Raw genomic sequence first — 15,516 nt, 5'->3', positions numbered from 1 at the left:
GTGTATGTGTTGAATCGGGTCTATACAAAAGCTCTAAAGGAGTCAACACCATATGAAATGTGGTCCGGACGAAAGCCAAATGTGAGTCACCTCAGAGTCTTCGGTAGTTTAGCACACATGATGATTGCCAAGAACCATCTAAAGAAATTGGAAGAAAGAAGCAAACGTGTTGTTCATTTAGGGGTTGAAAAGGGATCAAAGGCGTATAAATTGTTGGACCCAAATACAGGAAAGGTGTACGTTAGTCGGAATGTCGTGTTCGAAGAAGATAAGACGTGGACATGGGAGGAAACAAAGAAGATTAAAGTAACGCCAGGAATGAGCTTCATTGTTGAAGGCTTTGACTTCAACGATGAGTTATATGATGAAGATGGTGAATGGGTTCCAGATACGCTGGACCAAGGACATGGGTCGCCACAGAGTAATGCCGATTGGGCCGAATCCACTTAGTCCAATAGCCCACAGTCCGACCCGAGTCCACATCCCACACCCTCAAATACGCCATCGGGTATACCTAATTTGCCAGATAACCCCAATTCTCCAACTCCGGCGACACCTCCCAGCACAACCTCAAGCTCCACAGGCGGCGGTGCCCCAAAGCGTTTCCGACTTCTCACAGATTTGTATGAAAATACAGAAGAAATTCAGATACCCTTGGAGGAACTCCTGATGACACACAAAGATGAAGAACCCTCTTCATATCAAGAGGGAAAGCAAAACCCAAATTGGGTAGAAGCGATGAAGGCTGAGATGACTTCGATTGAAAGGAATAACACGTGGAATCTTGTCGAGCTACCAATTGGTCGAACACCGATTGGGCTGAAGTGGGTGTTTAAAGTCAAACGAGACCCAACTGGGAAAATAGTAAAACACAAGGCGAGAATCGTGGCAAAAAGGATATGTTTAGAAACAGGGGATCGACTTTGAAGAAGTATTCGCTCCAGTCGCGAGAATAGAAACGGTACGTGTTATCATTGCTCTTGCAGCCTCATTTGGGTGGCAGGTACACCACCTCGATGTGAGATCTGCATTCCTAAATGGGAAATTAGAAGAAGAGGTCTATGTGTCTCAACCGGAGGGTTTTGAGAAGAAAGGTGAAGTGAACAAGGTGAATAAATTGTCAAAGGCATTGTATGGTCTAAAGCAGGCACCCAGGGCCTGGAATGCCTGCCTTGACAAGTACCTAAAGAGACTGAACTTTAAAAGGTTTGCGCAAGAGTATTCAATGTACACTAGGAAGAAAGATGGAAATACCCTGATTGTTGGGGTATATGTCGACGATCTGTTGGTTACAGGGAGCTGTCAAGAGGCTGTGAAGAAGTTCAAACTAGAGATGAATGAAAGGTTTGAAATGAGTGACCTTGGGCCATTGGCTTATTACTTGGGAATAGAAGTAAATCAGCAGGAGAATTGCATTACTCTCAAACAAGAAGCATATGCCAAAAACCTTCTAGCTAAAACTCAAATGCTAGCCTGTAACCCTACCAAAAGCCCCATGGAACACAAGATAAAGCTCCTTAAAGATGAAGAGGGAGAACCTGTCAATCCCACTGAATACAGGAGTATAGTGGGTGGACTCAGGTATTTGACACACACTCGCCCTGATATCACGTTTGCAGTTGGTGTAGTCAGCCGTTTTATGGAAAAACCTACTATGAAACACCTTTAGGCAGTAAAGGGAATACTTAAGTACATTAAAGGTACCACAGACTATGGGCTGATCTATAAAAGGGGACAAGAACAGATCACTATTGAAGGGTATTCAGATAGTGATCATGCAAAAGATGAGAGTGATAGAAGGAGCACAGGTGGCATGGCATATTATGTAAATGGTAATCTGGTTTCGTGGGCCTCACAGAAGCAAAGATGTGTGGCTTTATCCTCCTGTGAAGCTGAATTTATGGCTGCCACAATGACTGCTTGTCAAGGAATCTGGTTAAGGCGACTTCTATCCAATGTTTCAGGTCAAGCAATACCTCCAATAGCAATGTTTGTTGATAATAAGTCTGCTCTTGATCTCATGAAAAACCCTGTGTTCCATGGGAGAAGCAAACACATAGATATCAAGTACCACTTCATCAGAGAATGTGTTGAGAATGGGGAGATATCAGTTACACATGTCAGTACAAATGAACAGAAAGCAGATATGCTCACTAAGCCATTAGCAAGGGTGAAATTTGAAGAGATGAGGAATCTTGTTGGAGTTATGAAGGTATGAATTTCAGAGTTAGGGGGAAAATGTTAAAGTAACTCTGAACTATGTCCACTACTATTAGTTAGCACGTGTTTTATTTGAATCTTTAATTAGCTGTTATTAGCTTGAATAAATCAAAGCCACGTGAGGTGTGAGCTCCTGGTCTTTAGTATGCAGTTATTAAGTTTCCTTTCTTTATGCATTGATTTATGTTTAAATAGCAAGGCAATATGCTCTGTAATTGTATCCCCACGTTGAAGAAGTATTCAATAAAACAGTGAAAGCATTTTTGCCTCATATAATTGCTCTTGTACTCTGCCTTATTCACCTGTGTATATTGCTAAATACCAACATAGACTACTGTGTTTGATAGGAAGCAATACCTTCACAAACTAGAGACATGCACGTGATGGGTTCTCCTTGCACACAACCTGATGCATCAGCTACAAAGCAACTTTTGTTCCTTCATTATTTTTTCTGGAAAACTCAGCATACCTCATACAACCAAAACAAATATTTTGGAGCAATATCACCACATTTCATGAGCCATCAGCACCTCACTTGAAAACAAACAAATTAGGTCTGGCCGTCGTCTCTCTAGGTATACAGATGAAGCCTTCCATGGCTCTAAAAATTTATCATTCCATGCTCATTCATTTTCTCAACCTGATGCCTCTCTGTTTTGGACCGAGTACACCGAACACAACAAATATAAGACATTGGCTTTGCTCAACACTTTCGACATAAAGCATGTAAGAACACCACTGACCCGTATCCTCGTTATTCTCGGTGCATACCCTGATGTCAGAAAAATCCTCACTCTCGACCACCGGTGAGTGCATGTATTCTTTAATGTCATTGGCATCGAGGTGGGAACAAGAAGACCCACCACTTTCTACGATGTTATTGAGGCTTAGCAAAAGTATTAAACACAACAAAACCCATATCGAGTGGTCTGATTCTTATCGCTCTCTGTAACGAATTCCATCAATATCAGAAAAATAAAAAAACCACAACAACACAACCATATATTAATATGCACGCGATGCTCTGCACCTCTCTCGCTCCTTATTCGGTTTTTCATAGCTTCTTGTGGTCGATTGGTAAGGGCGTGTCAACAAAGAAAGATGGTAACGGGCCGGAGTTACAGGTAGTCGCCGGAACGCTCGTATCCTCGCCCGAGTTTTAGCCATACCTGAAATCTTCACCACTTCCAAGCAATTCCCGCCGGGAAAAGAAAAACTCCATAACACTGGCTCTTATTCTCTTTCTCGTTCACTCACTTCTCTCCATATTTGTCTTTCTCTAGTCGGCGTAGGTATAGCAGCCTCAAAGAGGTTTGATCGGTTTTTTTTTTTTTTTTTTTTTTTTTTTTTTTTTTTTTTTTTTTTTTTTTTTTTAAAGTAGTAAGCGGACGTGGTAATGAAACGATCAATTTGAACGATTAATTCCTCCAAATTGAATATACGTTATTAAAAACTTACAACTTTGGTCCATGCAGTTTAGCCATAATAATACTTTATACCCTAAAACCCAAAAGCACTACCTTCTATATTTTCAAATATGTGACTTTAACCCTTAGACTTTGTTTATACCTTTTGTGGGTTATATTTATGTTAACTACCCCAGCAAATCAATTAGTTAATTTATATGTATTTTATTACATACAAATTCTTTTTAATGTTAATTAACACCATTTTATTTATTTATTTCATTTTATCTTCACAAACATCAAAACCATTTTTACAAGAATAACTATTCAAGTAACGAAAAACTAGCATTGTTAACGGACAGATTTTTGGGTCGTTACATGAGTTGACCTAACTCGTCGAGCTTTATTCTTCAACTCGCCGAGTTCCTCTGACAACCACAAAGTCGGGAAGAAACTGGTCCAACTCGCCGAATTGTCTAATCAACTCGCCGAGTTGACTTTCACCAACTCAAAATCGGGAAAACTAAAACAACTCACTGAGTTGGCTCCTTCAACTCGTCGAGTTCACCCGGGACCAAACATCTCAACCCATTAAGCCGATATATTCGAAACTAACAGCTTCTCCCATTCATATCTTAACTGAAATGGCCTTAAGAAGGGTAAAGTTTCCAACTTTACCCCTACGAACCACCAAAATAGGTTCAAAACCCAAGCCCTAAACTTAAAAGGGTAAGGACTTAAGAAATTAAGCACTTAATCCACAAGGACACAACTTCAAGATTCAAATCTAACCATTTGAGGCTAGATGGCCATGTAAAGTTTCCAACTTTACACTTATTCATGCTTAGAAGAAGCTCAATAACTTAAAAGAGACAAAAAGAAGGACTTAATGAAGGCATGAAGCCCTTAGGACCATAAAGTTGGCACCTTAATTCCAAAAGAGCTCATGAAGATCATAGATATGGAAAGGATAAATACTTAGGACTTCTATTTCCTCAAAAATCACCCAACCATGCCTAAAAGCATACAAATAAATCCAAGAAGAGATCTAAGCCAATACTAAGCAACGTTAGAACTTTATAGCCAAAATGAGCTGGAAACGGGGCAGAGAATCAAGATCTATGAGCTCCTTCTTGAACCACCACCTTTCACCAAGTTTCTCCTCCTTGGATAAGCTTCAAACATACACCAAAACACATACAATGGGCTCACAACACTCTTGGAGGCTCTAGGGTTTCGAGATTAGGGTTAGGGGTTATGGAGGCTGGAAATGAGGCCAACACCTGGAACATAAGGTGTTTAAATAGGGTGCAAAACCCCAAAAATTAGGGTTTCTCAAACAGCGCCCAACTCGTCAAGTTGGCTCCTCCAACTCGCCGAGTTGGCTCATTAATCTTGTGACCAAACATCCTCTACTCGCCAACCTCAGCTCGTCGAGTAAACCCCTTAAATCCTTGCGATTCATCATATTCAACTCGCCGAGTTGGCTCCTCCAACTCGTTGAGTTCGACTTGAAATGGGCAATATTTCCATAATAAACCTTCTAGATTTCGGGTGTTACAACTGGCCCCGACGCAGTCACAACTAATACCGGAGCAGTTAAAGGCCGCCGATTCTAGATTGGGAGGGCACAGGGGCCGCACTTGTGGTAATTGAAGCAAGGTTCATGAAGGGGCTTGGCGTCCTGCCAGTGGATGCCACAAATGTGGCAAGGTGGGGCACTATGCGAGGGATTGTCGTCAGTCGGCCCCAGCTCCGAGTTCCAGGATTTGCTATCATTGTGATCAGGTTAGCCATATAAAGGTCAACTGTCCATTGCTCGCTGCCAAGCCGGCGCATGCCGTGATGCCAGCTACTTTGAGGATCAACGATGGGCGCTAGGGGAGGGCGGAGCCCCCGAGGGCTCGAGGTCGCACTTTTCAGCTCACAACCCAGGAGGCCAGAGCAGCTCCAGATGTTGTGACAGGTATGTATCTATTCATTATTCTATTGATTATGTTTTGTGTTATGCTTATATATGTGCCTCTGTTAGGTACATTCCTAGTGAACTCTTTGCCTGCTCTTATGTTGTTTGACTCGGGTGCGAGTTGATCCTTAGTATCTCATTCTTTCAGTAGAGAGTTTGATATGTCTATTAAGGAGTTAGTGTCTGTTGCGGGTTTCTATCGCCAACGAACACACCGTTTTCTGCATCATCAGTGTATCAGGGTTGTGTATTGGAGATCTTCGGGGTGCCTTATTCGATTGATCTGATCCCTATTCCCATGGGGAATTTCTGCATGATTATGGGTATGGATTGGCTAAGCCGGTTTGGTGCCATGATTGATTGTGAGGGCCATCACGTGGTAGTTCGAACCCCATGTGGGGGAGAACTAGCTATCTATGGAGAGGGCAACAGGATAGGTTCAGGGTTTGGTTCAGCAGCTAGGGCTCGATAGTATATTCAACATGGGTGTGCGGGCTACTTGGCTTATATGGTGGATACACGTGTTGGGAATCAACTTTCAGTTTTAGAGGTCCCGGTTGTCAGAGAGTTTGCAGATGTGTTTCTGGATGAGTTACCCAGTGTTCCTACAGAGAGGCAGGTCGAGTTTAAGATTGACCTTGTACCAGGTGCGGCCCCGATTGCCAAGGCACCGTACCGCTTGGAACTGCATGAGATGCAAAAGTTGTCATATTAGCTGCAGGAGCTGCTAGGAAAAAAATTCATCTGGCTGAGCAGTTCTCCGTGTGGAGCACCGATACTGTTCATCAAAAAGAAGGATGGTTCACACCGGATGAGCATTGATTTTCGGGAGTTGAACAAGTTAACGGTGAAGAACCGTTATCCCCTTCCGCAGATTGATGACCTCTTCGATCAATTGCAGGGTGCATCTTGGTTCTCCAAGATAGATCAGAGGTATGGGTATCATCAGGTTAGAGTGAGAGAGGAGAACGTGGAGAAGACGGTGTTCCGGACTCGTTATGGGCATTATGAGTTTGTGGTGATTCCATTTGGGCTCACCAATGCGAGTGCGGTGTTCATGTATTTGATGAATCAGGTATGCAGGACGATGCTCGATCGTTCCGTTATTGTGTTTATTGATGATATCTTGGTGTATTCCAAGTACAGGGAGTAGAATGGGGAGCATCTTCGTGAGCTTCTGGGGGTTTTGAGGCGAGAACGACTTTATGCTAAGTTCTCGAAGTGAGATTTTTGGTTACGAGAGGTAGAGTTCCTTGGGCACCTTGTTAACCAGGATGGAATTTTGGTCGATCCAGCCAAGATCGAGGCCATGATGCATTGGGAGGTTACAAAATCTCCCTCAGATATCAGGAGTTTCTTGTGTTTGGCAGGATACTATCGGAGATTTATTCAGGATTTCTCCAAGATTGTGGTACCCCTCACTCGTCTTACGAGGAGGGGCTGGATTTTTGATAGGGCCTTGCGTAGCAGTCGACATTTGAGACTCTTTATAAGAGATTATGCGAGGCCCCGGTATTGACCCTCCCGGAGAGAATTGAGGATTTTATGGTATTTTGTGATGCTTCTGTTGGGTTTTGAGCAATCTAACACTTCCTAAGTGTGCATGCAACCCTAATAAACCTTGGATCTATGTTTGTCTAAAATACATGCAAAATAATAATTTTCCAAGGTTCATAACCTATCTAACATGGCATGGGGTACTTTTAAACATAAAAGAATTAGATGAGATTACATACCTTTTGATGAGTTTGATTCCTTTGGAGTTTGAGAGCCAAGCACCAATAGTGTGAATGCCTCAAATGGAAATCACAAATCACCACAAACACTTGGAAAAACTTTAGAGAGAGTGTATACACACTTATAAAATCGGCCACACACAAAACATGCACACTAGTGACACTAGTGGCTATTTCATGCAACATAAGCATGCTTATATAGTGTACATGGTTAGGGTGAAACCCTAATAACCCATGACCTTTCCTTTTCCAAGGATCCATGGGTTAAAAGCTCCATGGATCATCCATGGACTTCCATACAAGCCTAGCCCATTAACAAATGAGTGTTAGCCCACACTATATAAAACCAATATCCCATAATCTAATTAGTCTTCCTTTTAATCTCTAAATTAATTCATAATTAATTTAAGCCTAAGACTAATTAAATAACATGACTTCATATTAATATATTATAACTTATAATATATTAATAAACATATGTGTATAACTCTCATAAAATTATCCATAAATCGTTTAGGTGAAGTGCAACCCAAATGGACCATGTCGGGTCGGGTCAAGTATGTACCAAATAAGTTATGGACTTAGACACCTTATCCAACAGACTCCCACTTGGATAAGTCTAATAACTATATTTGCGTATGTTACTTCAAGAACCAACCAACAATCGTAGCTCTCGAAAACTTTGTTGAACTATGAAGCGCCATTTTAGATAAGTGATCATATAATCCTCTGTTCTCGTGATATCAGCCGGACAAATACATGGAACAACGTCGTACTTATTGTCCAGCAGTTTGTTTCCCGATTTCCGATTTGTTTGACAAAGAACTTAATCGAACACATCAATTTAGTTCTGACCGGCCGGTACATAGGTCACAAAAAAATCATCGAGGGGCCCAAATATCGCTTCTATTTCTAGAAGGAACAGATAAACTTCGACTCATATGCTTGTTCTACTACTTGTTGAATTGTACACAAAGGCACATTTTATAACATCAAGTTACTGATGCGTTTACGTGCAATCAATGCACAACAAACTCATAGGTAACAAATCATATCTCTAGGTTTGAAGATTTATATGATATTACCGTCTCACGATCACTCGAGATAAATTCCATGAAGTAATACAAGTGAGCATGGGTTTATTCTAATACTCATAACTTATGAGCACTCATGAATGTTGTAGCAACTATTGCTATGACTAAACCCATTTATCCATCTACAAACTTGATTCATGACAGTCTTGATTCATACCTACTTCCAACATATGAACGACTGTGGAGTGTTTAAATAACTTAGTCATTCGGAAAGAATAACCTAGCTATTTTGGAAGTCAAAACATGCAAAGTGAAACACAATAATAATCGAATCCAATATGGTCTCAAAACCCTTTTGAATATAAATAGAACCGCCTTTTATTTATCACCATATTGATTACATATTATTCATTGTATAATGTTTCAAACAATCAACTTAAGACTTGAATAAAAACAACAGTCGTCCCATGCTCTTAGTATGTACACTTTGTTTTTCTAAGCAATAGTTATGCCATACTCCAAGTATGCACACTATGTTTGTCTATGATCCTTCCATTGTGATGTAGATCAATTGAACATGATTCCATTGATACTCATTTCACAATCCCAAATCCTTATTGTAAATGTGAGAATCCCCGATTCCTATCATTTACCAAAAAATCTGTTAGATTTTAAACTTTTATGCAATGTTCCTCATGTAATGATTATGCACAAAGTCACCAAAACCTTGTCACCAGTCATTACAGAGTATTCCAAAGAAGGTCAACTTCTATGGAACGGAAGTCTCATATTCAAAGTACATTGCTTTGAACATCCTTCTTGCATTAAGGTTTTCTAATCTTACATAGATTGAATAACTTCCACCTATGGAGACATTTCCATAGTCCCATTTCGACTATCACTTCCGAACAAGAGTTACTTCTTTTTAGAATATCTCAATATGGTCATTTCCGACAACTTACATCATACTTCCAACTTTCCCTGAGCAACCAATCTTTGGCGAACCTCAGATTGTCCTCGACAATTGCTTAATCACTTTAGTCATATCCAGTTCTAGACTTTTCCCTTCTCAATGCCTTAAGCATTTGGAAAATTTAGAAAAGATGAATATTATAGCACATGCAATCGATCCTATATCCGAAGCATATGGGACACGATTCATGATGTTTGACATAAAGACATGATACTAGACCAGTCTCTTGCTACAATATTTTTTATTTGCCATGTTTTCAAAATTTAACTATGAAGAGGGATGCCGTAATCATAATCGAATTTTGAAAACGAAATATATATAGAATTTCTTCAAGTTTGAACCATTCCAACATAAAATTCATATATATATATATATATATATATATATATATATATATATATATATATATATATATATATATTCTTGACTAAAGATGATTAAAATCTCAATCTAAGCTTTAGAATTGAAATGAAGTATAATTTCCTCTTCCTTAATTATAGCAAAACAACTTTTCAACCCCTGCAACTTCACGAATTGAAACTTTGTTTTCTATAATTAACATTGCTAACTTGCAACACTAAACGTAATAATCATGCTCCCACTAACATGATGATTATCAGCATAACACTTATGCTCCCACTAGCTCTGACATATTTCCAGAAATCTGCTGGACTTCTGAAATTTAGATTCATACACCCTTTCTTAGATAGCTCACATGTGTGTCTAAACAATTTTCAGAACTATGAAAAAGGATACCGTAATCATAGTCTTAGACCGATGCCATTTCTCACAAGTCCATGTTAGTGTGCCGGTGAACCACACGCGCTCCACTAACGACTTTTGAAAATGCAAATAACACAATTGATATCTACGTAAAATCTACTTAGTGAAAGCGTTTCCTCACCATCATTTTCATGAATCGGAGAGAAACCTTATGACACTTAGATTTTATAGTGTATGAGTTCCTATCCATGTGAATTTGTCAAAACCATAATCAAAAGATAAGGTTAGTGACAAATTCAGCCTTACATGGATTAAACTTGTTCAGTCTTAGTTTCTTGTCACCTTGGTAGCACAAGGCCCACCAATGCTTCCAAGTTGAACTCTGATAACTCACATGCAAATTCAACTTATTTGAAGTAGGTACAGAAATAAGAATTATGTCAACACGATAGGTTGCAAACCTTAAGTCATGTGCTAGTGATAAATTACAGGTTTTACTCTTGATTAAATCTTGAAACTCTTTCAGGATCTTTAAGGCTCCCACTGTCCCCTTGACATATAAGTTTCCCCAGTCAAGAACCATTCCTTGACAAAACAAATATTCAAGGGACAGTGCGGATTCTTATCAAGACTAACACTTCACACAATTGGTCTTAGTTGGTCTTTATCTCATCCAAGACATCACAACTTACCAATCTCAAATGTACAAGAGTAGAAAACATTTTACTCTTACATTTGACTAGTGTTAATAAATCTTCCTTTATGTCACTCAAAGTTACAATCTTGGAGTATGACTCTAAGAATTGTTTTGAAACGAAGTATGACTCATCTTCTTGATTTTAACCAATCCAACAATTCATGACCTCTCTTCTTAGCCATAACAATGCACTAAGACGTCCTTAGAGTATGAATTTGTGATATGGTTTCATAATCATTAAAATGATCATGAAATACGATACTAAAGTACTCTCCCATCCTTTCAGATTTGAGAAACTTTTATCTTTCTGCCTAATTTGATTCTTCTCATTTGTTTTGTCATACATTGTAACCTTTCCAATGTTACAGAATTATACTTAACCTCATAAGTATAATCATATTTACTAATCTTTAGTAAATCATGACAAATTAATCTTTGTGGTGGACCTTGACCAGCGCACACCCAGTGTACCTAATTCCTTAGTCCTTCAATTGACTCACATATACATGTGATCAAAGAATTAGTCTTAATTTTCAAAGATGAAAATTCTCATTCATCATACAATACAACTTGTATGATTCCAAGTTTCCGTCCAATTGAAACTTGGGTGATGAAAAACTTTCTTCATTCGGTAAATTCAGACACTACCAAAAATGAAGGAATCAAATCCACTTTCCAATATTGCTATTACTGGAAACATATAAGCAACAATTTTCCACAGATGCCATTGTAAGGATATTTTTAAAATAAATAAAATTAAAACCTTTTTTTTCTTTTATTTTAAAACTTTGCGGAAAAACTTATCCTTACAATCCACATGAAAACCTTGTTGTTATCTAGTCATAAGCAATATATTATAACTCTTAAGCAACAGCTCAAAATTCTGATTACCGAACCATGCGATCGAAACCCACCTTCGCAATCAGAATCAACATATACTTACTTTAAGCTTCCTATCTTTTCTTTGATTCTTAAAACATCAATATGTGACCCATTCACATTATGTAATAAGAATCTCCAAATAGAAACTTAATAGAGTTAGTCAGTGGACTTTACCCAAAGTAGAGTCAAACCTCTTGACTTGATCAACCTTATGACCTTTCAGGTGAATAGGGCAGCTTCGCAACCAATGCCCCTTCCTTTGGCAACAAAACACATGGACCCTTTGGTAATGGCATATGAGACTATCTCAGACTTAGCCTTTCTCTTTACCATTTGGTCAACCGAGTTGACTATGGCCGATCCCTTTCCATTGGGAAGAGAAATGCTTTTCTAGATATCTAATGCTACCATTGTCAATGTCAATTTAAGACTTGGGAAGTTTTTCTTTTAATCAAATTTGCTTTACTGGTGTTCCAAATCATTGCTGATTCCACAACACCAAGCAAATAGATAACATCATTAAGGGTCATGTCATAGTCTGTCTCATAGTAGTCCCAAAGAGGCTCACTATGTTACTAAGAAAGTGATTTAACATACAACTTTCACGAGACTTTGACACTCAACTCTCCCAGATTGTCAATATGTGACTTTATCTCCAAGATGTGAGCACACATAGACTATGCTTGCCAATAGGGATTGAGTGACTTTAAAATTTTCAAGAACTTGTGGGTGAGGGAGAATAATTGGAGGAGGTGGAGGAAGTGAAGCATGATGTTGAGGGACACCATCTTCAAGAGATTTGGGAAGATCATAGTTGTAACGCCTGTAGATCAGGGCTAGTCAATTTAGAGGCAATAAGAGTCAAAAATGACTTTTTCATAGAAGATTATTTAGGATGAATAATCCTAACTAAGTTGTAGTATATGTTACAAGGTTTCCGTGCATATAAAGAACGCCAAAATCCGAGTTATAACAAAGAAGTTATGACCTGTCGAAGTTTCGCGACAGAACCGACACGACACAGCGCGACGTAAAAAGTGAATTTACGTTAGAGCGATATTTAGCCTTAGCAATCTAAACGAGAATCGAAGATCTCGTTGTTAGTATCGAAGTGATAAAAAGTTAGGCGAGAACGGACGTCAAACGAAGAAGTGGTGAATTTATAACGAAGTTTCTGTCGCAGCCGATTAAAAATAAATAATAAAAATAAAACTCAAAATTAGCCGACGGAGTCTAAACGAAAGTTGTAGAGCGTAGTCTCACCTTCGCGTGGATATAAAGAATGTCGAAAACGGAGTTCGTATGAAGAAGATATGAATTTCCGAAGTTTATTAATCATTTTGTATTTAAATTTAAACAGAAATTCGGAAGCATTATCCGAAGGAGTCACCGGTCTGATCCGAGGTACGCGCCGCATACTCGAGTATGCCACGCGTACTCCGAAGTGTCGACATTCGCAGCAAGTGGCTTCGGATGACGAACGCCATGACGCATTCGGACCAGTACGCCCCGCGTACTCCGAGGCTCCAGCCTCCTATAAATAGGATGCGAAGGCAGCCGACCCAATTGCCAATTTCTTCTCTTCTCTCTCCCGTTTTGCATCGTTTTGCGTGCCAGAAATACCCCGAAGCCCCGATATTATTCTCTAGCCCTGAGGCAAGTCCCGAGATCCCGAAGATCCCGAGAAGTGCGGTTCCCGAGCCGAAGCTCTGCCCGCGAGAAGTTCGAGTTTTGTGGAGATCTTCCAGATCTGCGGTGGATTACTACTTCCGCAAGTCGTAGTGCTGTCCGATCATCTTCTGATCAAGTGAGTGTATACTACCTTTCATAAACACGATAATAATACAAGTATGGTTTGAGTGTATTAAGTATATTGTTGTTTATATGTGTGGGTGTGTAGTTGCTTTCTTCTAACACATTAATATGAAGTATTTGCTATGAAATACGTGCTATGTGTTTATATGTTATTTGTCTATTTGAGATGGACATGGAAATTGGAGTTTTATACAGGTGTTAAATGATTTAAACTGTGTAAGTATTTATATCTACAAAATTGTTGGGTAGAACAAGGGTAGATGGGATAGTTGGTGACTATGGAGTTAGCGCCTATTATTAGATAAACCTTGGTGACTATGGAGTTAGCACCTATTATTAGATAAACCTTGGTGACTATGGAGTTAGCGCCTATTATTAGATAAACCTTGGTGACTATGGAGTTAGCGCCTTTTGTATAAACCTTGGTGACTATGGAGTTAGCGCCTATTGCATAAACCTTGGCGACGATGTGACTTCATGCCTATTTGATGAACCTTGGTGACTATGGAGTTAGCGCACGTTGAGTAAACTTTGGCGACTATGGAGTTAGCGCTTGTTAAGTAAACCTTGGCGACTATGGAGTTAGCGCTTGTTAAGTGAACCTTGGTGACTATGGAGTTAGCGCCGCTTGAGTGAACCCCGACGACTATGGAGTTAGCGTCTGATAACTATGGATTTAGTACTCGATAGATAAACTTTGGTAGCAATGGATTTCGTGCCGATTCCTTAGGAATAAGTGAATGAAGGATAGGTGGTTCTCAGGGTGAAACCTTAAGAAGATAATAGGGATGGGTATTTGGTTTGATTGTTTGATAATTGAATATAATAAATGTATTATTGTGGGTTGAAAACCCTATATGCTCACCAGGCTCCCAAGCCTGACCCACTCAGTTTTCTTTTCATTACAGGTAATGACACAAGAATATAAGTCGGCGGACTTGACGAGAGATTTTGGATTATAGATCAGTAGTTGAATAACTATTGTAAGGTCTATTTTATATTGCTTATGCTTTTGGTCTGTATCGAACATGACATCCCGAGGTTTTATTATTTAATGAAAATACATTCTCTTTGAGAAACGTTTTGATAAATTTTATCATATTTTATTTTGGGAACAAATTCCGCAACTCTTTTAATTAAAAGATTACTCTGATTTTATAAAAACAAAGCATAAACAAATCGGTCTTTTCTGGCCGTGAAATTGGCGATGTCACAGTTGGTATCAGAGCATTAGTTTAAGCGAACTCGGAATTTGTATGATTTCTACACTTAAACTTAGAATGCTAAGCGATGATTGTGAGATGAGTGTCTACCATATTTTAAGACACGAGCACTAGTATATTTTAGGAAAATTGCCTAAAATGCTATTATGTGCTAATTGTTATATGTTTGCCATATATGACATTATTTGTTCGGATCTATGGTCTGTTGCCGACCGGATCTGGAAACCCTATGTGTATAGGATTCTAAGCGTACGTCTACGATATTAGAACTAGCATATAAACGTTTCAGAGTGATAAGGATGATTTGAATATCTAGCGTGATTAAGGATCTAATTTCACCATATTCGGTGTATAGATCAAAAATGGTGAGAACGAGGAGTGGAGTTGGAAATGCTGATGAGAACAGGAATCAAGTACCAGTAATTGAACAAATACCTGTTGTGGCAGCAGCGCCTGAACCAATGACAATGGCCGGAGTTTAAGTGATGATCCAGGCAATGTTGAATAATCAGATGGAAGAAACTAGACGTCTGATCAGACAAAATCGCGAGGAATTGTCAATTCGAGTTGAAGAGCCCGAAGTAAATGGAGGGCAGTCAGAAGGAGGAAACTATAGTGGGACCGTTGGTCAAGCCAACCCACCAATAGTTCGCCAAAACAACCAGGATAGAGGAAATGATGGACGTAGATGAAAGTACAAGGATTTCATGGCATCCAAACCACCATGTCTTTCTGGGAGCCCGACACCGGTGCAAGTCATGGACTGGATCTCCGAAATGGAGACAATGTTTGAAAGTTGCGAGTGTAGCAACAGACAGAAGACCGCTCTTGCAATCCCTCT

General features: G+C 39.4%; 1 protein-coding gene across 1 annotated transcript; it reads left to right on the top strand.

Moving 5' to 3' along the window:
• Window positions 1-609: 609 nt before the first annotated feature.
• Window positions 610-1,713, top strand: LOC122196517 (uncharacterized mitochondrial protein AtMg00810-like). Its single transcript, XM_042899347.2, has one exon. The coding sequence runs from the start codon at window positions 1,226-1,228 to the stop codon at window positions 1,667-1,669; it is 444 nt and encodes a 147-aa protein (XP_042755281.1). The 5' UTR covers window positions 610-1,225; the 3' UTR covers window positions 1,670-1,713.
• The last annotated feature ends 13,803 nt before the right edge of the window (window positions 1,714-15,516 follow it).

The sequence above is a fragment of the Lactuca sativa genome, chromosome 2 (genome assembly GCF_002870075.4).
Source record: "Lactuca sativa cultivar Salinas chromosome 2, Lsat_Salinas_v11, whole genome shotgun sequence".
Classification (NCBI taxonomy): domain Eukaryota; kingdom Viridiplantae; phylum Streptophyta; class Magnoliopsida; order Asterales; family Asteraceae; genus Lactuca; species Lactuca sativa.
The sequence above is the reverse complement of the archived record's forward strand: the minus strand, read 5'-3'. Positions and strand labels throughout refer to the sequence as shown.

Bases quoted from the DNA above. Each gene is read 5' to 3' on its own strand.
- LOC122196517 (XM_042899347.2), top strand. From the start codon at position 1,226: ATGTACACTAGGAAGAAAGATGGAAATACCCTGATTGTTGGGGTATAT.